Below are 24,121 nucleotides of genomic sequence, written 5' to 3'. Positions count from 1 at the left end.
CCAGAGGGGAGTGACTGAGTCTTGTAGTTCTAGTATCAATGTGTTTAATAAATGTAAACTTTGCCAGACTAATCTTCCCAGATGTTTGTTAATAACAGAATTCTTTGATGAGTCCTAATGAATGCAATGAAACAGGCCAGAGTTAGGTTTACACCATTTAATATTGAAACATTAACGTAAGAGTGACTTATATCTCCAGCTGCTGTATTTAATGATAACATTTTATTTCCCAACTTAGGTCTGAGAAACATCTTACCTATTACAACAGCAAAGGTGCCAATTGTGAAGTTCTTCCATTTGAGAAGTGGTCTGGAAGTAGATATCAGTTTGTATAACACATTGGTAAGGTTTTTTTCAGGCTTTTTGTTTAGAGAGATAAAGGGAACAAATGTCTCACCTTGCAGAAACCTCAAGTTAAAGAAGACATTCATTTCATCTTAGTCAATCTTTCAAGAGTTGTTATGCTTACTTGCTGTGAACCTGGCAGTGTTCTGAGGCTGAGAATTCAAAGATAATTCAGATATGTTTCAGGGATTTATAGGACCTCTCTGACCCTTTGGGGGTGTTTTTGCAGAGAGATCTTATGTCTACTGAAAGGGAACTGATTGTTTATTTCGCCAGCCCTTATTTTCTAGATGTTCAGACCAAGGACATACAAAAGCCATGAGGTCAGATGTTACTTATAATTCTTTATTATTGTCTAGTAAGTTAATGAAGATTGTCTTTAGGGAAAAAAAAAAAAAGGTTAATTTCAGTTGAAATGCCTTCTTCCTAAAATGAATCACACTGTAAACCTATTTAGAATATTCCAGCTTAAAATCTTTTCATCTAGGTTCGCCTGGTAGCTCATGCTTGTAATCCCAGTACTTTGGGAGGCTGATGGGGGAGGATCACTTGAGCCCAGGAGTTCATGACCAGCCTGGGCAACATAGTGAGATCCCATCTCCATTATTTAAAACAACTACCACAAAAAAAAAACCCAAAAAAACCCTTTACACTTCATTGTTAGTCTTATAGTGTTATTTGCTTTTAACAGGCCCTTCATAACACAAGGCTTTTATCTGCTTATTCCGCCATTGATCCCAGAGTGAAGTATTTGTGCTATACCATGAAAGTATTTACAAAGGTGAGTATGCTTCCTATTGTGACTTATCAGGAAATTTCATTGCATCTTTAAACACTGTTGAAAACATAAATCTATTTTTTAATGAACTATAGTCATGTGAAATGCATCATATAGCTATTTGGGAGACCCTATGAAGAAAGCTAAAATTTTGTTCTGAATGTTATACAATGACCTGAACTTGCGTGTAGCCAACTGTCCACTGCTTTGCTAGGTTGGGTTGGTTTTGCCTTTGAAAATGTGATTTTTATATTAGTCCTCAACATATGCACTTTACTTTTAGTGATAATAGAATGGATGCAAAGTTAGCAGAAAACAGACCTTTCCTTTGTTCTTTGTTTTCCTTTTTTGTTTTCCTTCCGTCTAGATGTGTGATATTGGTGATGCATCTAGAGGCAGCTTATCATCATATGCATATACTCTTATGGTGCTATATTTTCTCCAGCAGAGGAATCCACCAGTCATTCCTGTCCTTCAAGAGGTATTAATGAATGAAATTGTATTTCCTCTCTGGAAAACTGGGTGATCTCTGAGCCTTTCTCCTCCTCGAAAATTCTGTGGTTCTGTAGTTAATTTTTTACCTATTTTCCTAGAAGTTTTTGTATCAATGCATTAAGTTTGTAATCCATACTAATAGTTTAAAAATTAATTTCAGATATACAAAGGTGAAAAGAAACCTGAAATATTTGTTGATGGCTGGAATATTTATTTTTTTGATCAAATAGATGAACTGGTACGTATTTTAAGAGTAAAGATTTTCCTATATCCTTGACTAAAAATTAGCTATACTACAGTGTAGATGGCCAACAACTATTTTATTGCTTGTTGTATTTATTTATCTTATGATAGTAAAAAAAAAATAGTGTTTACAGATGTTTTCTTTGATGTGAAAATATTTTTACTAAGCCAAGTGAATTTCTAGGGACTATATCTAGTATTTCTTTAATGCCTAATAATTCCAAGTGGTTAAGTAACTTTATTCCAAGTGAATGAATATTTGTTCTGTGGTTTTTGTACCCAGAGTTTAGAAAGACTTTCACTGAACTAAAGAGATCTAATAACCTACGTATCACCAAGGCTCTTAGAATCTATTTCTGGATCCTCCGACTAACGTGTTCTGAGACTTGACACTGAAAACTCTGAGCGCTTCTATCTCCAAGTCGTAGAGTAAAGATTAAAAGTTGTATAATTGAGCTCTAGTTAATTAGAAATAAATCCAAATTTACTCCCTAAGATACAAATGAATGTTGATATTAACACTTCACTAAAGACCATGGTATCCCTTGTTCCCTTCTATTTCTAGCCTGCCTATTGGCCAGAATGTGGAAAAAATACCGAATCTGTTGGGCAGTTATGGTTGGGCCTTCTTCGTTTCTACACGGAGGAATTTGATTTTAAAGAACATGTTATTAGCATCAGGAGAAAAAGTCTGCTTACAACTTTTAAGAAACAGTGGACCTCAAAATACATTGTTATTGAAGGTACGAATACAAGTAAACTTGAAGTTGAATAGACTATAGAGCTTGAACTATAAGGACATTGTTCTTCCTCCTTGCAGAGCTCTTCCAGCTGCTTGGGGTGTGCAGTGCCCCAGTCTCATTGTCCATACCCGGCCAACTTGTCTCTTTCCAGCCTAAAGATTTGTTTTTAAATGACTGAAGCCATTTCACCGTGACAAATTTTTTACTATTGTTGGACACATAACATACTGAAGAATAAGGCATCAGTAGTGATAAGGCAGCTTCAAGAAAGTGGGACTTTTACAACCTTCCTGTTCGGGGGTTTGAAGAGTGCCACTAAGTGAATTTTCAAGATCTTCATTCGCTATTGATGGAGTTCACCTATAAGTAATTGTACATAAATTTTGACATTTATTTTGACCATATGGAAGCCTTTTCTTTTTCTATTTTTTTATTTTTTGAGATGGAATTTCGCTCTTGTTGCCCAGGCTGGAGTGCAGTAGTGCTATCTCAGCTCACTGCAACCTCCGCCTCCCAGGTTCAAGCAATTCTCCCGCCTCAGCCACCTGAGTAGTTGGGATTACAGGCGCCTGCCACCACAACCAGCTAAATTGTTGTACTTCTAGTAGAGACGGGGTTTCACCATGTTGGCCAGGCTGGTCTCGAACTCCTGACCTCAGGTGATCACCCACCTCCGCCTCCCCAAGTGCTAGGATTACAGGCGTGAGCCACTGCGCCTGGCCACCTTTTCTTTTTCTGTTAAAGGTAGTGATCTATTGGAGCCGTTGATGCTAATAGTTGATTGTTTATTTCCAATTTGTGGGATTCTTATTTTGAGACAAAATGGAGTTTAAATGCCTTAGTTGAGAAATGACCTAAGAAATATTTTTTTTTAATTTTAATGAGATTTTTAAATTTTTAAATATATTTGTATCACATAAATAATATGGACTATTCTAAGTTGTGGTTTTATTATTTCTGCATATGGGCAGTATTAAAATACAATGAACTTTTGTAAAATGAAATTCAGATCACCATGGGTTACAAATACAGTTTTGATTTTTTAAAATCTCATGTGTCAAACACATAGAACTTTTGACTTACTCCTTTTCGTTATCACTGCAGTTCTTATCATCTGTCACGTATTAAGGTATTCCTTTTTTTTTTTTCTTAAGACAGTTTCGCTCTGTCTTCCAGGCTGGAGTACAATGGCACGGTCTTGGCTCATTGCAACCTCCACCTCCCCAGTTCAAGTGATTCTCGTGCCTCAGCCTCCCGAGTAGCTGGGATTACAGGCATGCGCCACCACGCCTGGCTGATTTTTTTGTATTTTTAGTAGAGATGGGGTTTCACCATGTTGCCTAGGCTAGTTTCAAACTCCTGACCTCAGGTGATCTGCCCAGTTCCGCCTCCCAACGTGCTGGGATTACAGGTGTGAGCCACTGCACCCAGCCTATTAATGTATTCTTTTTTAAGTTTTGAAGGTTATTATCTTTTGCCTCTAATTTTTACATTACTTTCAGACAAGCTGTTAGTAATAGGCTAAACTAAAAAGAAGACTTTATTCATAATCATATAACCAGCTATTTTAGAATTAAGGCATTTCAGTGGTGATAGTAGTCATTTGCTTTTGTTTTTGTGGGGGACGGAGTCTCACTGTGTCGCCCAGGCTGGAGTGTAATGGCAGGATCTCAGGTCACTGCACCCTTCGCCTCCTGGGTTCACATTCCTGGGTTCTCCTGTCATCAGCCTCCAGAGTAGCTGGGACTACAGGCGTACGCCACCACGCCTGGCTAATTTTTGTATTTTTAGTAGAGACAGTGTTTCACCATGTTGGCCAGGCTGGTCTCGAACTCTTGACCTCAGGTGATTAGCCCACCTCAGCCTCCCAAAGTGCTGGGATTACAGGCGTGAGCCACAGCACCCAACCAGTAGTAGTTTCTTTAACTGCACAGTAGCTAATATTGTAGTATCTCCACTACACCAAGCAAATAACCAAAAATACACATGCACATATAAAAATAACTTGAAGAAAGAATGACCAAACTGATGAAGGTAACCTTCTCCTAGCAGTGATTATTGCAGGGTTAAGCTGAAGGAAGGGTCCTATACTTCGATAAACTTAGGCTCAATCTCAATATGGTACACCTGTTACTGTTCACTAGCAGCGTAACTGGCTAGTGGAAGATGCCTCTTTTTACTTCTCTTGTGTATACTATATCCATGCAGTCCTTCATTTTCTCAGTAAGAGGATTCCCGAAAAAAGGTCATCACTTTTTTCTCTTTGCCTTCTTGAATATTATTTTAGGGATGTAAAAAATAGAAGTTAGAGATCTACACATAATGTCTAAATTATGAATCATTATGGATGTATATTATTTTAGATCACTTATAAAACAGTATTTGGGTTTAGAAATAGTGCTTTTAACCCCATTTATTTCATGAGACAGTTTATTCAGACCTCTCATACATCTTTGACATTAGCTTCATCATTCCTACCATTTCCTAGGTTATTTAACAAACAATATTCCAAAACACATCATATATACAGCTATGTAAGATGTTTGAGATGCAGACGGAGATGCAGACATATAAGATCAAATGAGAGTCTGTATTAAGCTTTTACTGGAAATTGTATCCCGAGATCCAGGTAGCCAATGGCATGCCACTGGGACAGATGTATATTTCTGTGTGTTTTATCTTATAAGTGTGTTTTGTAATCTCCATGATGAATTATTTTCTAAAGTGATCTTTAAGAAACTTGTTACATAGTGGGAACATTTAGTGCTAAAATGTTTTAAATGTATTTATAACTTCTATATACATCCAAAACTAGTGTCATTAAGTAATATCAGGCTAATGTGTCTTCTGCAAACAGTATTTTGTTCAAAAATAGGCAGCCAGTCGTAACATAAAGAGCTTTATAATGATTTAAATGTAAAGCAGTACCCTCTATTCTGATGAACACTGTAGTGGAAAAACTTGCCTTATGTTTAGGAATAAGTATTGCTTCGCTTTATTATAACTTTTAAGCTCATTTAACAGGTGTCATTTAAAACTTTTTTTTGCACTTCTTTTCTATGATGTGAATTTAAAACTTATTAATGATAAGCAAAGTAGATGATATCCTTGTCTTGTTTTATGAACTTCACTTATTGCATGAATGGTGGCATTTTCTATTTGATTACCTTATTTGCTCTTAAATTTTTTTGCCTAGATCCCTTTGATTTGAATCATAATCTTGGAGCTGGATTATCAAGGAAAAGTAAGTTACTTCATTTGTCATTTTATTTTTTATTTTACTTATTTATTTACTTTTATAATAGAGACAGGGTCTTGCTTTTGTTGCCCAGGCTGGTCTCAAACTCCTGGGCTCAAGCTATCCTACCGCAGCCTCCCAGAGTGCTAGAATAACGGGCACCACCAGGCCCAGGTAGTTTGTCATTTGTAATACAATCTCTTTTCCTTTTAACCCACCTCATTGAGTTCTTACTCTTCTTTTTAGTGACAAATTTTATAATGAAGGCTTTTATCAATGGTAGAAGAGTATTTGGTATTCCTGTCAAGGGATTTCCAAAGGACTACCCCTCAAAAATGGTAAGTGTCTGTTGAAAATACCAAAAAAAAAAAAAAAGGTACCTAATATGTACACATCACTTCAGTAGTAACTTAAATATTTAGAAAGTCGGTGAGTCTAGCCAAAATAAATGACTATAGTACAGAATAATTCCCAGAGCCCCCCTTTTTCTTAAACATCCCTGGGTAAAGGCCATCAGAATAGAGAGAAATAGCAAGAATTGGAGTTTGGGTGGAAAAATTATTAATTTTGCTGCTGCTGCTTTTCCTTGTAACATGGCACCAGGGACACATGTACCAGCTCTAGAGCAACTGCGAAAACAGAAAGAAAGTAAAGCTACATTCTAACGCCTGAGGTAGCTTCCTGATAGAGAAGATGGATTTAAGGTTGTTCCATTCTTGTTTTCCTCTTTGATACCTTTTTTCTTTTTCCTGGTTATCTGTGCTAGCCTTCATAGGTGCATTGCTGTTCCGCCAGCGTTTGGCTGGATGCCGGCCTTGGCCAAGCCCAGTTTGTACATATCTAGAATCTAGATTTTCCAATCTGCTTGCAAAAAGTAGTAAATCTTCTGCTGGGACTAGGGGGATAACAGTGCTTCCTGTAGCAGACAGGTATCTCTTCTCATATAACTTGATACTCGAGTTTTTAAGGAACCACATTTATTGAAAACAAAGCAGAATTGTGTCAAGAAAATAACTTCAGTGAGAGAAAAATGGCTAGGGACTAGATGGTCTTGTTAAGAATAATGTTATGTTTTTCTGCATTAATTTCCTTATAAAGACTTTTTAATGTTATTTTTAATTGACATATAATTTAGGGAGCACAACGTGATGATTTGATACATGTATATGGAATGATGAATTCAAGTTAATTAACATATATATATCACCTCACCATTTTTTGTGGGGAGACATTTGAGATTTACTCTTAATTATCTTGAAATATGCACTGTTATTGACTATAGTCACCCTGCTGTGCAACAGATCTCAAAACTTATTCCTCCTGTGTATCTGAAACTTTGTACCCTTTGACCAACAACCCCCTATTCCCTCTCTCCTCCCAGGGAAGACATTTAAAATTTAGCATAAGTGTTTTGTTTTATAGGCACATTCTGTGTTTGATTACATCTGTACATCTGGTTTTTGCTAGATATTGATGTGGCTTCTACACCAGTGCTTCTGAAACTTGTTAGAACAAATCACCTGAGGATTTTGTTAAAGTGCAGATTCTGATTCAGCAAGTCTAAGATCAGGCTCAAGACTGCTTTTCCAGCGAGCTCCCTGGGGATGCTCATGTTGCTGGCCTCCACCTTAATTTTAGTACAAAGAGGCTACAGGCTAGACCATTATCTTTCCTTTGTTCTGTTATTTTTCCTTCGGTAGCCACAACTAAGCGAAGTAGCAACACAGTTTTTTTTTTTCTTTTCTTCAATATGATCTGTGTAATGCAAATCATGTTTCTCAATTCTTTAGGTTTAAAGCCTTTTCATGTGATAAGGAGACAAAGCCTTTGTACCTGGCCTCAACTCCCTCCCACATCCTGGGAAAACTGACTCACAGGGATGTGTAATCCGCTTCTTTAGAAGTGTGCTTAAACCTTTAGGGTTCGGGCTCATGAGTGCTCTGCATGACTAAAAGAAATAAACAAAAATGGATTTAGTTAAAACTATCCTGAGTTAGACCTTGATGGTTTTAGATTTTGTTTGGAATTAAGCAGTATAAATAATATTTATTAAAAGTAATGTTATATCAACATTGAATTGTAAGATGACTGTTTAATATCAAGTTTTGTGTTCCAATCTCACATGAATAGTTCAGACTTTTATATATTTATGTTCTTCTAGGAATACTTTTTTGATCCAGATGTGTTAACTGAAGGAGAGCTGGCCCCAAATGATAGATGTTGTCGAATTTGTGGGAAAATCGGACACTTTATGAAAGACTGTCCTATGAGGAGAAAGTAAGTAAATGTTCAGAAGGGGTGGTTGTGTTTTTATTTTCTTAATGTCCCAATTTTTAAATGAGGTACTATTATAACAAAGAAAATACACTTGTGTGAAATCCAGCAGTTTTCAGATACATTTACGTTTTTTATTTCATTTTTTAATGAAATGAAGTGATTTAAAACGTGACTTTAGGCCAGGTGCAGTGGTTCACGCCTGTAATCCCAGCGCTTTGGGAGGCTGAGGCGAGTGGATCACCTGAGGTCAGGAGTTTAAGACCAGCCTGACCAACATGGTCACCTATCTCTACTAAAAATTAGCCAGGCATGGTGGTGGGTGCCTGTAATCCCAGCTACTCGGGAGGCTGAGGCTGGAGAATTGCTTGAACCCCAGGAGGCGGAGATTGCAGTAAGCCGAGATCACACCATTGTACTCCAGCCTGGGCAACAGAGCAAGATTCTGTCTCAAAAAAAAAGCCAGGTGTAGTAGCTCACACCTGTAATCCCAGCACTTTGGGAGGCCAAGGTGGGCAGATCACTTGAGGCTAGGAGTTCAAGACCAGCCTTGCCAACATGGTGAAAAGAGGAAACAAAAATTCTTCCTTTTTACAGTAGTGAGAAGTTCAGAATCATTTCAGTCAGTGAACAGTCAAGGGAGCTCCTTCAGGAGCTCAGTGACGTTTCTAATGTACAGTACCTGTTCAGCACGTTGGGATTTATATTCACAAACAGTTCACTGGATTTTAACACTCTTTCTTTGTATTCCACCTAACCCTTAATAATTGTTGTGAGTAGGTAAGCCACGCAGTTTAGTCACCATGCTTTCTTCTGGTGGCGTTTATGGGGAGGGAAGAGAAACATGTTTTTGCTTTCTTGCCTGGGACACGTTGTTTTGGTGGTGTTTTTAACTGTACAGTAATGTAGTGGTAACAGTAATGGTGGTGTTAACTGTATAGTAATGGTGTTTTTAACTGTACGGTAATATAGTGGTAACAGTAATGGTGTTTTTAACTGTACAGTAATGGTGTTTTTAACTGTACAGTAAATGGTGTAGTGGTGTACAGTAATGGTGTTTTTAACTGTACAGTAAATGGTGTAGGGGTGTACAGTAATGGTGTTTTTAACTGTACAGTAATGTAGTGGTAACAGTAATGGTGTTTTTAACTGTACAGTAATGTAGTGGTAACAGTAATGGTGTTTTAACTGTACAGTAATGGTGTAGTGGTGGTGTTTTTAACTGTACAGTAATATTTTGAAACATGGTGCTCAAATTAGGTTACCATCTGGAATTTGAGAAGCCCTTTTCTTCAGTCCTTTTCTTCATTACTCAAAAATCGGTGATTATTAGGACAAGGGAGAAATGATTTTGACGTTTTGAGAATATAAATCTTATAAATCTTATAACCATTGTTCCTTTGTGAATTTAAGCCTTCACATCTAAAATTTCCAGTGCCTAGTAAAGAAAGAATGCTAATGTGCCAGAAAGGCCATTCAAGAAATCACTCCAAGTATGATTTGCCTTTCATTACATCAGTGTCAAAGTAGGCATTCAACCAAGGAGTGCCACTAATGGCAGTTGTTGGTTTTACAGCACTAGAGCGACTTTGAAAATGAAAAAGAAAAACTGCACCCTTAAACCCTGAGGGAACGTCTTAATAGAGAAGATGGATTTTCATTTAGGTTCTTGCTTTTCCTTTTAAACTTTCTATTCCTGGTTATCTCTTAAATCTAGAATTGCCTTAATATTTTGTTAGGCTTCTGTTTAGATTTTTGCTACTAATACGATGTCTTCTACAGAGTGAGACGGCGGCGAGATCAGGAAGATGCCCTGAACCAAAGATACCCTGAGAACAAGGAAAAAAGAAGCAAAGAGGACAAAGAAATTCACAACAAATACACAGAAAGGGAGGTGTCAACAAAAGAAGATAAGCCCATACAGTGCACACCTCAGAAAGCCAAGCCAGTGCGGGCAGCTGCTGACCTGGGGAGGGAGAAGATCCTCAGACCACCAGTGGAAAAATGGAAGAGACAGGATGACAAAGACTTAAGAGAAAAGCGTTGTTTTATTTGTGGAAGAGAAGGGCACATTAAAAAGGAATGCCCACAGTTTAAAGGCTCTTCAGGTATGGACACCTATCACACCTTGATGTTTGCGCTAACATCTCAAGGGAAATCTCCCTTTTAGAGCTCTTTACTATTTTAGTTATCTTTCTTTATCAATATATTTACTCAAAAAAGATCTTGTTTTCAAGAAAGTAAAATCCCTTCCCCCTCCTTTAATGTTGATCCTCCATATATCTTATTCCTGGCTTTATTTAGAGTCTTATGAGAGTCATTTGGTGAACTTTTCTAAGATTATCAGTGAGGTGAAAGTGTAGCCATCCCTGGTACCTGCAAATGTAGCCTCAGTGACCAGAAAAGAAGCTGCAACTTGAGCTTTGCTACTTGGTATATGTACTTGTGAAATCAAATCACAGGGGTGGCGGTAGCTAGAGTTATCTCAAGACACCATGCTCTGTGCACAGGTGAGCCACACACAGGCACATGCGTAGAAAAGGGAACAGAAAGAAATAGGCTGCATAGTTAGCAGTGGGTATATCTGCAGAGGGGAATTATGGAAGATTTCTTTCTGTAGATTTTGTCATTTTGATTTTCTACAAGTGAGCATGATTATTCTTATGATGAAGAAAATATCTATTAGCCATCATTAGTACAACACCATCCCCAAATCTGGCCGCTTTGAGTTGTTAAATACAAATTGGCCATTTTTGCTAAATGGGTGAAATGTCTATTGTGGGCACCTTTTAAGCAGACTACTAACTATAAGGGTACCTTGTGTGTGTATAATAAGTAATGATTTACAAAACAATTTACCTTCTCACTTCTCAGAACTGTGCAAGTGATGAAATTTGATGAGCATAGAAAAGAAATCTTGGGAAGTAATTTTTTTCTATTTAAGTAGTCAATCCTGTCGCTATCCTCAGTTGTATATATATGTTTGTGGACAGCATAAAATGTCAGCTGCTTTACAGTTTCCTTAAAATACTCCATGTGTATAGTTCTTGGAACAAGAATACCTCTCTTCTATTTTATTTTATCATATTCAGCAATATAGTGTATCTTTTTTTGAGACAGGAGATTTTTAGATTATACCCATTCTTTTTTAAAGGAGCTTTATATGAAAAGAAAAATATTTAAAATTTTTTATCTATTATTTTTAGAGTAGGGTTTAAATGTTTATGAAAGATACAGCTTTAGCTGCTCACATGGGACATATACCAGAATAAAGTGATTTTCTTGTGTTGTTTTAAGAGGAAAATGTATGTAAAAGAAATTACAATAATAGTTGCTAACGTTCATTGAGCATTCATGATGAGTTAGGCACTATTTTAAGTACTTTACATGGATAATTTCATTTAATTTTTACAACAGCTTCATTAAATGCGTTAATATCTGCAGTTTTATGGGTAAGGAAACTGTAAATAGTATAGATAAGTTTTAAATAGTATTCCCAGAATTATTCCCAAAATGACTGGAAGCCTGTATTGATTACTCATGACTGAAACATTATTACAGTCTTCCTCTTTGGTACAACAAAGTGGAGAATTTGCCCCAGCTTTGATGAATTTCTTTTTTCTTGCTAGCAGCAAGTTTTAAGTTGTTTACTAAGGAAGCTCTCACAACAGTTAGAACAGTGATTTTGGCAGCCTATGGGGGACAGCAGCAACTCAAAAAGAGGGGGGAATCTGGGTGGCAGGGGGATTATCAAGCATAAGGAAGAGCACTTATCTGGAAATGTGGTCCCTTTCAAATGCAGTCTTGACACATTAAAGTTAGTAGTCATATTTTAAACGTGAAATGACAGTGGAGGCATGGAGATAGATATAGGGAATTTCCCTTGGTGGCAGTTAAGAAATAATTAGTTGCTTCTTCCTGTCTAAAACTTATGCTGCTCTCTCTTGTTTCTTCAGATATATTGCTCCTTTGTCCATACAATATACTGAGTGGAGCTTCTGTCACACCAACAGACAGTCTCTCTGTGAAAATTTGAAAACAGGGCTACAGCTTTCAATTTAAAGTAGGGACAAAAAGTGCTAATTTCTTTTTTAGGAATGTCTAAATCAGATTGTATGTTTGGATCCCCCTCACCTGTACCATTGAAACCAACTGGTCCATTTGTTCAGGTAAACCTAGCTCAAACCGAGAAGGAGGCGTGTCTGTCATCTGTTCACTCGGGAGATGCTCCCTGAGTGCTCTCAGCTCGGTGCCAGGTCCTTGCCGCCATGCTGGCAGCCCGGGCCCTCCTTCCTGTGGCTGACCTGCAGCACTCTTTCTGTCTGTGGGTGTGGTGCGTGGTGAGGCTTGCTGGGCACCGGATGGCAGGGCCTTGTTTCAGAATTCCTGCATATGGTCTCGCTTTTCAGTTAACTTGCAAAATTCTGCCACCCACATGCCTTATTTCAGCTCTCCTTGGATATGGTTTCGGTTTTAAGGCTGTTTCAGATGCTCTTCCTTTCAATTTTGTAAACCAGTCTATTTCATTTTTTAGGCAGTGCTTTTACATGAAGACAAAAAGAAACAAAAAACAACAATATTTTTGAGTCCCCAGTCAGGTATGTGGGTTTTAAAAAAAACAAATGTGTGTTATTTTATTTACTGCATACTTTACCACATGCCTTTTGAGATTCTTTCTCCGAATACATGCTTTTAACAGGGATTGGACATCAGAATGACTTGGGGGAACTTTAAAACATACGGTTGCCCATCCTCTACCTTTATTTCCTAAAGCTCATTCTTCAGTGGGTAAGCATGGGCCTGTGTGTTTTGTAAATTCCAAGTGGTGTTTATACCACCCATGAGTGGCAACCAGAGTCTTCAATTATTTGTTCCAGTCCCGTGCTTTTTGTTGCTGCTGTCTTGCCTGCAGTGTTTTCTCCTCCTGGAGAGTATTTGCAACACACAAAGTAAAGAAAAAAAATAAGCTTAGCCTGAACTCCACTGTTACCTCTCAGCTACTTCATTTATTCATTCTTTCAACAAATAGTTATCCAGCCGCTCCCTCCCTTTCTAAATTCAGGACACCGGCCTCAACACTGAAGATACGGCGGTGAACAAGCAAAGCCCCTTCTCTCATTTACTCTGCATCCTTCTCAGAAGAGGGTAGACAATAAAGAGATACAGAGATAATATGTCATGTGGTGGCAAATGCTAGGAAGAAATAACAAAACAAGAAAAGGGAAAGAGAATGGTTGGCTAAGGAGGCAGCCTCTCTGGTAAAGTAACATTTAAGCAAAGAATCAAATGAAACAGAGGGGCCAGTCCGGGGAACTTGGTGTTAGACTGGTAAACTCAGAGATGGAAACGGGTGTTGTCCTACAGCATCACTGAGGCAGTGTGGCAGGAGTGGAACAGGATTAGAAACTTGAGACAGAGAAGAAATTTGAAAAAAAAAAAAAAAAAAACAGAGTGGAGCAGGCAGGAGGCTGAGTGAGTGGTGGAGGTGGAGGTGAAGTCAGAGGGTGGGTAGATCTGGATTATGAAGCGCCTTCAGCAGTGGTAGTGACTGTTTTTGTTGGGTTTTTTCCCCCTTTAAGTGAAATGAGAGAGTATTTTAGGGTTTTGAGCCAAGGAGTGATATTATCTGAATCCTGTTTTAAAAAGCTCATTATGGCTGCTGTGTGGAGACAGGGTAGCTACTTAGAAACCAACCCACCTCAGCCTCCCCATTTATAGAGATGGGGTCTCACTATGTTGCCCAGACTGGTCTTGAACTCCTGGCCTCATGTGATCCTCCCACCTTGGCCTCCCAAAATACTAAAATGATAGATATGAGCCACCACATCTGGCCATAAGCTTCAGCCTTGAGCAGACACTTTCTAAACACTTTATTTAGGGAAAAAGAAAAAAAAAAAACACAAATTCTTGCGTAGCCGCGGTGTTCATTTTGCTGAGAATAATGTAGCATAGTGTTTACAATTACATGGGTGTAATTTCTAACTTTGTGATTCTGAGAGACTGCCTTATTCTCCATATGCCTCAGTTTCCTCATGTGTAAAAAGGGGGTAATAATAATACCTGACAGGGATGTTGAGAAATCCATGTAAAAGTACTTAGAACAGCGCCTGCATGTAGTGAGAGCGGAGAAAAGGTTCGTAGTGGTGATTGCATTGATGTTATTATTCCTTCAGGGTACCACCAAGTCTTCCAGTGCCAGCATTGTTCAATTGAGAGAGAAATATAGATGCTGGGCATATACCTAGAAATGACATTGACGATAAGTTATGATTTCTGTAATTATCTTCTGAGTAAAAAACTTACATATTTATAAATCTTTTGAGCAACTGGAAAAAAAGTATTAACTTAAATTTACTACAGGAAAAATGTATTGCAATAATTATGTTACTTATACCAGAAAAAATTATGTTACTTTATACCAGACAAAAGAAAGCATTTATAGGTGGTTAAAATCTATCCTATCCAATAAATTGGACTCTTCCAAGTAAGTATATGACAGATGATGTAACTGTCTAGTTTATCTGTGATATGTGTATCCAAATTATTTATGTTGTTATAAATGTGAACTGTATCTCACCTGTAAGTAGTGTTAATTTCCCCACAGCTCTTCCTTTCCGTAGTACTAAGTATGTCTTTGGCCCACTGGTAGTTTCTCAAGAGAGCATGTTGATATGGACGGCCCCCCTACTCTCAAATATGGTGTATTGACCTTAGGCAAGAGATGTGGTTTCTCTGAGCTCCAGATGTGTCATCTATAAAATTGGTGTTAACACCGTTTATCTCATAGGGTGCTAAGAAGATTAAAGTACCACCCAGAGCAGGCACTCAGTCAAGTTCTCTTTCCTCTCCCGATACCTACCCCCATCCTTTCCTCTAGGCTGCATATAGTTCTTTCCTCCCAAAGGAGATCATAGTAGATAGAAAATCCCGTGAATGTCCTTGCTCTTTGTTGTTACCTCCCTCCGCCCCATCCCCCCACACACAATGCCTTAGATATACAGTAGGTTTTATTGATTAGAGGTGAACTTATTTGGAAGGAATAAAAAGACAAAGCAGGAGAATGGTCAAGAACATGAGTTTTAGCGTGAGACACTTGAGTTTGAAATCCAGCCCAACCATTTACTAGTTATATGACCTCTGTCAAGTTATGCAACCTCTCTGTGCCTCAGTTTCCTTTTTGGTAAATTGGTGCTAACACCTCACAGGACGATTGTAAGGATTACCTTCATGTAGATAAAGCACTTAACACAGCATCGACACATCTCATCACTCAATAAATTATCACTGCCCTTTGTTACTGTGGTTAGCAAACATTTGCTGTAATTTATCTCTTCTAACTTGGAGGACAAATAAATAATGGAAATTTTTAACAAAAGTATGTAGAGATTGTGGTACCACAGTGATAAACTGATTGTTATGCTTACGTTAATTACTCTGGTTTATATATGACAGTTTATTCAGTATGAGAATCTCAGAAAACTAATGTTTTTTTCTATTCCTTAATCTTCCTACCTTTTTTTTGGTAAAGAAAATTACCAAAAAAAAAAAAAAAAAAAAACTACCTCTGTCTTTTTATTTATTCCATTTTAATCTCATGGCTTGGAATCTGAGAAATTGGAGTTGCTGGAAGAGATTGGTGGGTGTCTTTTTGCTCTCATGATGATGTATTCTTTTACAGCATTTATCATTGACCAGAATTTTAAAGCCTGCTTATTTTAAAAAACAAAAACCAGTGATCTTTATGAAAATAAGTTTAAAATAATAGAAATACTTTTTAAAATAGTATGGGGAGAGCTCACTGTCAGTGAATATAGATCATTCTTATTGATATCCTTTTCTGGATATTCTGATGTATTAATATACCATTGTTTAATCATGTCTTATTAATGGACTGGCTGTTTTCACATATTTGATATATCAAGTGTCTTCACAGCTTGTGCTTGCATATTCTTTCCCACAATATTGGAAGTCCACATATTTCCTTGTACATTTTTAAAGTTGATATCTAAATCTTTCATTGTAGTTGCAAAGCATGTAATTTCTTGGGGGAGGGGGTCTGTAAATATTGACATTTTAAAATAAAACTTTTAAATCAGCCTTAAATGTATCAAATGAAGTATAAATATTACTGCTTTTTCATACCCACCATCATTTATATACAGCTCAGCTCTTCTTTAACAGGTAAAAATTACATATCATTTCCCTTTCCTCCTCAAATTCCTTTGATGTACTTCTCTAGAATTTCATCATAAGATGATATATTTTGTTTGTTTGAACTTCTCCCTGAGATGATATACTTTTATTACACATTTTCAGATATTTTATTGAGTAGCTTATCATGCTTATCTGCAACAAAAATGACAGGGGCGACAAGCTAGACCCTGTCTATTTTCTACAAATTAAATTTTTAAGCTTTTTATTAAATCTCAAAGGATGAAAATGTTTTCTACATTGAGTTTTCACAATTAATAGAATATATAATTGATCAAAACAAATGTTACAAATTTTAATTAAAAATTACTTTTTATGTTTACTTACTGAAAACGACTTTTATTTATAAGAAAGATGAGATTTTTTCCCTATACATTCATGTATCTTTGGGTCAATATTATTCACTGCATGAATGAAACTGTTCCTTTTCTCTCCCTAATTTTTTTGTTTTTATAGTTGATAAAAATGGAAAAACCCCAATATTCTTTATGATGGCAAATTAAAAATAATAGAAATACTTCAAGAGTTTGGGAATAGAAGATACATTGCAATAGTGCCACTCAATTATTTTGATTCCTTCTTAATTACATGACCAAAAATCACAGTGATGTATCATCAAAAATTGTTTGTAATGATCATCCACTATCAGTGTAATTTTATGAAAGCCAAAAATTTGGATTTTAATTAGAGGCATTTACATTTACCACAGATACCAGCATTTTGTTTGCTTCTCCTCTTCTCTGGTTTTTTTTTTTTTTTTTTTTTTTTTTGCCTCGTGGCAATACACCACAGTAAGATTTGGCTGGTTAGGAGATACGCCTTTCTTTTGTAAAGTAGGTGAATAATTGTGAAAGGGGAGTTAGAAAGGATAGGTGGAGTGATTCCTGAAAACCAGCCTAAGCCTTGACCACAAAGGCATTCACAGGCATATAATTTTTAAGAAAGAGTATATATGGAAGTTGAAGAGCTGGAAATTGACTCTCTCAAAACTATCCTTGCGGCTGGGCGCCATGGCTCACACCTGTAATCCTAGCACTTTGGGATGCCAAGGCGGGCAGATCACCTGAGGTTGGGAGTTCGAGGCCAGCCTGGCCAACATGGTGAAAGCCCATCTCTACTAAAAGTGCAAATTTAGTCAGGTGTACTGGTGTGCACCTATAATCCCACCTGCTCGGGAGGCTGAGGGCAGGAGAATCACTTGAACCCAGGAGGTGGAGGCTGCAGGGAGCCGAGATCAAGCCACATGCCCTGTCAGGTAGGCTCAGGAACCCATGGACCCTGGTTGAAAGAGCACTGTTTACATAAAACACTCTAATGAATATTCACATATTTGTCTAGTGAATATTCACAATATTCACATATTGTTATTTCATCAGGATAAATGCCCACTCATAAGAATGATAGGTTTAAAAGTATACACATTTTGACAGTGATGCCAGTATTCCCAAATTGTGATTGTTGACAATCACGGAGAGTCAATGACATTGTTTCCCGTACCCCGACGTCATTGGGATAGTCTTTTTTCCTTTTACACCTGCTTGAATGCCTATTATTACCATTGAACTTTACCTTTTTTTTTTTTACATGATTTCATCTTTCTTTCTTTATATTTATGTCTTTGTGCTTTTGTATTGGAGTATTCTTGACAGGCTCTCACTGTTGCCCAGGCTGGAGGGCAGTGGCTCAATTACAGCTGCCTACAGCCTTGAACCCTCAAGCGATCCTCCTACCTCAGTCTCCTGAGTAGCTGGGACCACACGCTAGTGACACCACACTCAGCTGATTGTTAAAATGTTTTTGTAGTGACGGAGTCTCACCATGTTGCCCAGGCTCGTCTTGAACTCTTGGGCTTAGATGATCCTCCCTCCTCAGTTTCCAGAAGTACTGGGATTACAGGCATGAGCCACTCCCCCCCGGCCCAGTTTATTATTCTTTTAACCTCACTTATATGTGTTTGCCATACAGATGAATATTTGTTTTAATAGTGTGATCTAGCCAACTTTTGCATGGTTTCATATGATACCAAATTTTATAAATGTCATGTTATTCCTCTATATTATATAAAAATTCATTCATCTGTTATTTCTAGTACTTTTGTTTTTTTACATGCAAATATTTTATATTCAGGTATAGTGAACATTTTTCGGATATAGTAGATTACATGTTTAAATGCTACAGTAGTAAAACTACTAGTACTGTACTTACCAAAGGGTTTAACATTTTGGGAAAAACAGAAACAGGGGCAAGTAGCAGTATAACAGTAACTAACTTACCTTCTAGAGAATTGGCATTGTTTTTCCTTTTTTTTTTTTTTTTCTTATAGAAGGGTCTCACTCTGTCACCCAGGTAGGAGTGCAGTGGCACAATCATAGCTCACTGCAGCCTCGAACTCCTGGGCTCAAGTGATCCTCCCACCTCAGCCTCCCAAGTAGCTCACAGGCATAAGCCACCGTGCTGTGCCTGGCTCAATCTTTTTTTTCTTTTTTTTTTTTTTTAAATAAAAGACCTGTCACTGAGGTGGTGGAAGTGCCTTGAGTACCATCACCAAGATCGTTTCGTCTGTCACGTCCCTCTCAGCCCTAGAAACATCCATTATTATGAGGTTAAGTCTCCTAGTTTCCCCCCCTTTTTTTTTTTTGAGACAAAGTATCCCTCTGTCACCTAGGCTGGAGTGGAGTGGTGTGATCTCTGCTCACTGCAACCTGCACCTCCTAGCTTCCGGTGATTCTCCTGCCTCAGCCTCCCGAGTAGCTGGGATTATAGGTGTGAGCCACTGCGCCCAGCCCCTTCTGGTTCATTTTTTTGTACTCTTCCATATGTATTCCTTACCATATGTTTCTCCTTGGTGAATTTTTAAATTTAAATGGCATATGATGGTATATAATAAGAATGTCCTACGAACCGGGGATGGTGACGTGGTCATGCAGTCTCAGCCACTCAGGAGGCTGAGGCAGGAGGATGGCTTGAGCCCAGGAGATCTGACACTGTAGTATGCAAAGATAGCACCTGTGAGTAGTCACTGCACTGCACTCCAGACGGGGCAACAAGCTAGACCCCATCTGTTTTAAAATTTTTATATGTTGCTGTTTTTAGATTTGGGGTTTTTTCTTTGCAGTATTCCACCCTGTGAATACAAAATATTCTATGTATTTATTACCCAGTTTTAGGTTGTATTCAATATTCTGCTGTTATAAACAGTGCTATAGTGAACATCCTTGTAGAAGTCCCCTTGAGCATGTGCGAGAGATTCTTTAGGGTTTGTGTATCTACAGGTCAAATCGTTAGGTCGTAGCTTGCTTATGTGCATTTTAGTTAGATTCTATCAGATTACCCTTGTATTGGCTGAAATAATTAGAACTCACACTAGCACTGTGTGGGTCATTTCTTTATATCCTTTCAAATACTTGATTGTTTTTTTCAGAATTTTCATTTTTGCAAATATGGATGAGAACTACTTATGGTGTTGTTCCCATGTGTATTTGTATGACTGGTGATGCAAGGGGCCCTTTTTTTTTTTTTTTTTTTTGAGATGGAGTTTCACTCTAGTTGCACAGGCTGGAGTGCAATTGCAATGGCGCAGTCTCGGCTCACCGCAACCTCTGCCTTCCGGATTCCAGCGATTCTCCTGCCTCCTGTCTCCTGAGTAGCTGGAATTACAGACACTTACCATGACACCCGGCTAATTTTCATACTTTTAGTAGAGACAGGGTTTCACCATGTTGGCCAGGCTGGCCTCGAATTCCTGACCTCAAGTGATCTGCCCACCTCAGCCTCCCAAAGTGCTGGGATTACAGGCCCTTCTTACGTATTTATTGGCCATTTGGAGTTCCTCTTCTGTGAATTGTCTGTCCAAATCATTTGTCCATTCTCCCATTAAATTATCATTTCCTTATTAATTTTTAAAGGTTCTTCATTTATTCTGAATACCGCTCTTTTATTATTGCATAAATTTCAAGTGTCTACCTGCAGTATATCTTCTGTTTCAACTTTTTGTGTGTCTTGCCATTCCAAAGTTTTTAATTTTGAGATAATCAAATTATTAGTTTTCCATAATTCATTTTCATCATCATTTGGTTCATAATTTAGGGTCATTTTTAAGAAATTCTTCTCCAACCTGAGGTCATCAAGATATCCATCTCTATTTTCTTCTAACAGCTTTAAAACTTTGTTTTTTCTATTTAGACCTTTAATCCATCCAGAGTTTATATGTGTATAGAGTAGGAGGTAGTGATCTGAGCATTTTTCCCTCTGGTGAAAAGCCTAATCTCTTTTTTTTTTTTTGAGATGGAGTCTTGCTCTGTCGCCTAGGCTGGAGTGCAATGGCATGATCTTGGCTCACTGCAGCCTCCATTCCTGGGTTCAAGCAATTCTCCTGCCTCAGCCTCCTGAGTAGCTGGGACTACTGGTGCACCGCTGCCATGTCCAGCTAATTTTTTTTCGTATTTTAGTAGAGACCAGGTTTCACCGTGTTCCCCAGGCTGGTCTCGAACTACTGAGCTCAGGCAGTCTGCCCACCTTGGCCTCCCAAAGTGCTAGGATTACAGGTGTGAGCCACCGCGCCTGGCTGAAAAACCTAATCTCAATACTTTGTGCAGTTCACAATATCAAAGATGGGTGCCTATAATACAACGGTAGAAAATAAAGTACTTCGTTTCTTCCTGACTGAAATTTCTTACTGAATTCCCTGGCTGATATTTTTCGTTGTGAGTTGATTATCTAGATGTCCTGCTTTGAAAAGTATGTGTTTAGGGAATGTTTTTATTTGCGTACTTACTATGTTTGCTATGGAAAATTTAGAAAGTATTGTTAAGTAAAATGAAGAAAATAAAAACCATCTAAAATCCCTCCATTCTAGCATTAACTACTTTTTAGGTTTTGGGGATAACGTTTTCCTGTCTTTTTACATTAATGTAATAATAGTTCACATTTATTAAGCATTTTCTATGTGCCAAGTACTATTCCAGTTGCTTTACATGTATTCATCTAATCTTCACAATAACTTCGAGGGGCAGGTATTATTGTCCTCATTTTACAGAGAAAGAAAATGAGGCATCAAATACATGATTGGCGGGGTGTTTTTTAGTTTTTTGAAAATACTATTTATATAGTTTTATACCTTGTTTTTTCACATTATTATCCTTCTGTATATACCTAATATTCTATTATGTGCGTAGTTCCTTATATACTTGGTCATATTGTAAGTTTGGGACTTTTAAGTTCTTTGCATTGTTAAATTATAAGGTTTTTATGAATATTTCTTTAGCAGAATTTCTACCCACCTCCTCCTGATCTTCTTCCTCCTAATAATTTGGTAACCAAAAATTGATAGTTTTAATTTGCATTTCATTGATTACCCCGATATTGAATTTTTTCATATACTTATGCCATTTTTTTTCCTATTTTGTATATTACCTTTTCATTACCTAGTTGTCTATTGGTGTTCATTCTTTTATCTGTTGACTTACAAGTTCATTAAGTGTGGTAGTATGCTTAGGAAACTCTTACCCTACCCCAGGATTACCTAAATACTCACTATTTCTTATGCTCTGACTTTCTCTTAGTTACATTTAATTCTGTAGTTCACTTGGAAATGGGTAGAGAAGAAGGATATGGTGTGAGGAGGGAAACTACCTTCCTTCTTTGCCTCCAAAATTACTTATTTGACATAATACAGTTATTGAATAATTCATACTTTGCCCCATTGGTTTGAAATGCAAACTTCATTATGTATTACTTTGTTCCATATAATCACCAAGAATTTCTCAGGTTTCTTAAGTTTTTTCATTGATCTATTTGTTCAGACTCCAGAACAAAATTTAGTAACTATTCTGTGGTATTGGTTTTAATCAGTAATCCTCATTCATGTCCTCCACCTGCAAATATAAATTTCCTTTTTTCCTTTTATATGGATGAGTTATTGCTACAATGATTACCATCCACAGCTTTGTATCTGCAGAGTAATGATCTAAGATAATTATTTCTGGCCAGATAATTCTTTGCAATCTATTGTGTTTGGTTGCAAATGAAGATACTGAATTATACAAGGCAGAACCTTAGGTTTGTCTGGTGCTCTGTACCAGCGTGGAAATAGTGAATATGTAAATGTATTAAAATGAGATCACTCTAGGAACCTGTCTGCATTCAGAAAGAATTTTGACTAAGCTTATATTTAATCGATCATCTGCATATATACTTTTTAATATCTAGTCTTATTACTTGATTCTAAACAAGTGACCAATTCTAGTATGAAGCTTTTGTGACTAATTAATAAGTAATTTTACGGCTTTTGTCATAAAGTGAGGCTTGTTTCATTTATATTGGGTTTTGTTTCTTCCCCTCCTCTAGGTAGCCTTTCCAGTAAATATATGACTCAGGGAAAAGCCTCAGCGAAGAGGACCCAGCAGGAATCATGAGGGAAGGAAAATGCAGCACTCTAAATGGCCACTCAGGCGTTCCTATTGACTCGGAAAATTAGGTTCATTTCACAGGACACAGCAGCGTAGATCAGGCTTCAACTTAACATTTAAGGGAAATGTCAGATTTTTTTTTTAATTTAATGAAATTGTTAATGAGGAAGAATTTTTAATATAGTCTTATCCACCACACATCCCCTTAGATTTAAGGATTTTAATAGAAAGCCATGATGTATGTATTTAAGCCAGGTTAAAAGAAAAAATGTAACTATGGACCGGTATTCAATGAATACAGTTTCATGGTTTTTAATTCTTTCAAAGCACATTAAAAATGGTGTGCTGATAAACCCCAAGTAAATTAACCCTTTTTCCGTATAAATCCATTTTTTGTTTTGAAGAGGGGAAATTATATTTATTGTTGTTTACTGAATCCTTGTGTGAAAGCATATCAAATATGTATGAACTGCTACTGCTGTACTTCCCATTTACAGACATCATTTTATTGCTATTTGTAGACGCGATAACATGAACATGAGTACCTATTTATGTGGGCCTTCAGTGGATGAGAAGTGCCACTCAGGTCTCTGGGGTCTCCCTCTCTAATTTTAAGTAAATTGACATATAACTACTATGCTTATCAAAATGAAGTAAGGAAAACAAGTAGTCCTGTTTGCCACTAAAAACATTTTCAAAGGAAAAATAAAATGAAAGTACTTTTTACTTTTTATGATACTCAGAAATTAGGATGAAGAACTTTTAAAAATTCCTGAAGATCAAAGAGGTTATCTCTGCCAGTCACAAGTGTGGTTGGTGTCATTCTGGGTCTGACTGGAGCCCTCCTGCACTGTTTCTTTAATTTCAAAAGCCCTGCAGACATAGTACCTGGTCAGAACTATGCCTCGGTTTATTTATCATTTTGAAATAAAATCAAAATTTCAACCTGTAATTTTATCTACATTATTTTCTAGTGAAAGATTCCTAAATTTCCTGGAAAAAAAAAAAGATGAAGGAATGAGGACATTGGGAATGATAGTAAGAGGAGTTTAACGAAAGAGAAGAAAGGACAAATACACTCCTCTAAAATAGCATACACAGAGTTCCCTTTGACTTGTACCCTTGTAGTCATTGGTGTGTGTTAACATCCAGTGTGTTCCAGGCTCTGGGAACATATAAATTTGTTATTATAAAAGGCACAGATGGGGGTGAGGGGGCGGGGAATTTGTAGGCAGGGAGGCACAGGGGGTGCTTGCTGGGCAAACATTCTGGATGTCTGAGGATTCAGAAGACGTATATCCCTGTGCCCTTCTTTTTTAAAAAATTATTTGAAGACAGTCTAGCTAAAGACAAATCATATCAAAATTAAAGAGTTCAGAATTTGGAG

General features: G+C 37.3%; 1 protein-coding gene across 5 annotated transcripts in view; it reads left to right on the top strand.

Annotated features, from left to right (window-relative positions):
• The window catches only part of TUT7 (terminal uridylyl transferase 7), a 65,138-nt gene extending 41,452 nt beyond the window's left edge, over positions 1–23,686 (top strand). For 4 of the 5 annotated variants that reach the window (XM_025360088.1, XM_025360089.1, XM_025360087.1 and 1 more), the window contains 10 exons: positions 239–342; positions 1,037–1,126; positions 1,491–1,604; positions 1,779–1,856; positions 2,427–2,604; positions 5,801–5,848; positions 6,089–6,180; positions 8,004–8,119; positions 9,899–10,224; positions 22,673–23,686. In XM_025360088.1, coding sequence (XP_025215873.1) covers positions 239–342; positions 1,037–1,126; positions 1,491–1,604; positions 1,779–1,856; positions 2,427–2,604; positions 5,801–5,848; positions 6,089–6,180; positions 8,004–8,119; positions 9,899–10,224; positions 22,673–22,740 — 1,214 coding nt within the window. In that variant the 3' untranslated portion in view covers positions 22,741–23,686. Of the gene's footprint in view, positions 1–238; positions 343–1,036; positions 1,127–1,490; positions 1,605–1,778; positions 1,857–2,426; positions 2,605–5,800; positions 5,849–6,088; positions 6,181–8,003; positions 8,120–9,898; positions 10,225–12,211; positions 12,286–12,650; positions 12,715–22,672 lie in introns of all 5 variants that reach the window. The other variant, XM_025360086.1, reaches the window with a different exon arrangement.
• Positions 23,687–24,121: the final 435 nt, after the last annotated feature.

The sequence above is a fragment of the Theropithecus gelada genome, chromosome 15, assembly GCF_003255815.1.
Source record: "Theropithecus gelada isolate Dixy chromosome 15, Tgel_1.0, whole genome shotgun sequence".
NCBI classification, from domain to species: Eukaryota; Metazoa; Chordata; class Mammalia; order Primates; family Cercopithecidae; genus Theropithecus; species Theropithecus gelada.
The sequence above is the reverse complement of the archived record's forward strand: the minus strand, read 5'-3'. Positions and strand labels throughout refer to the sequence as shown.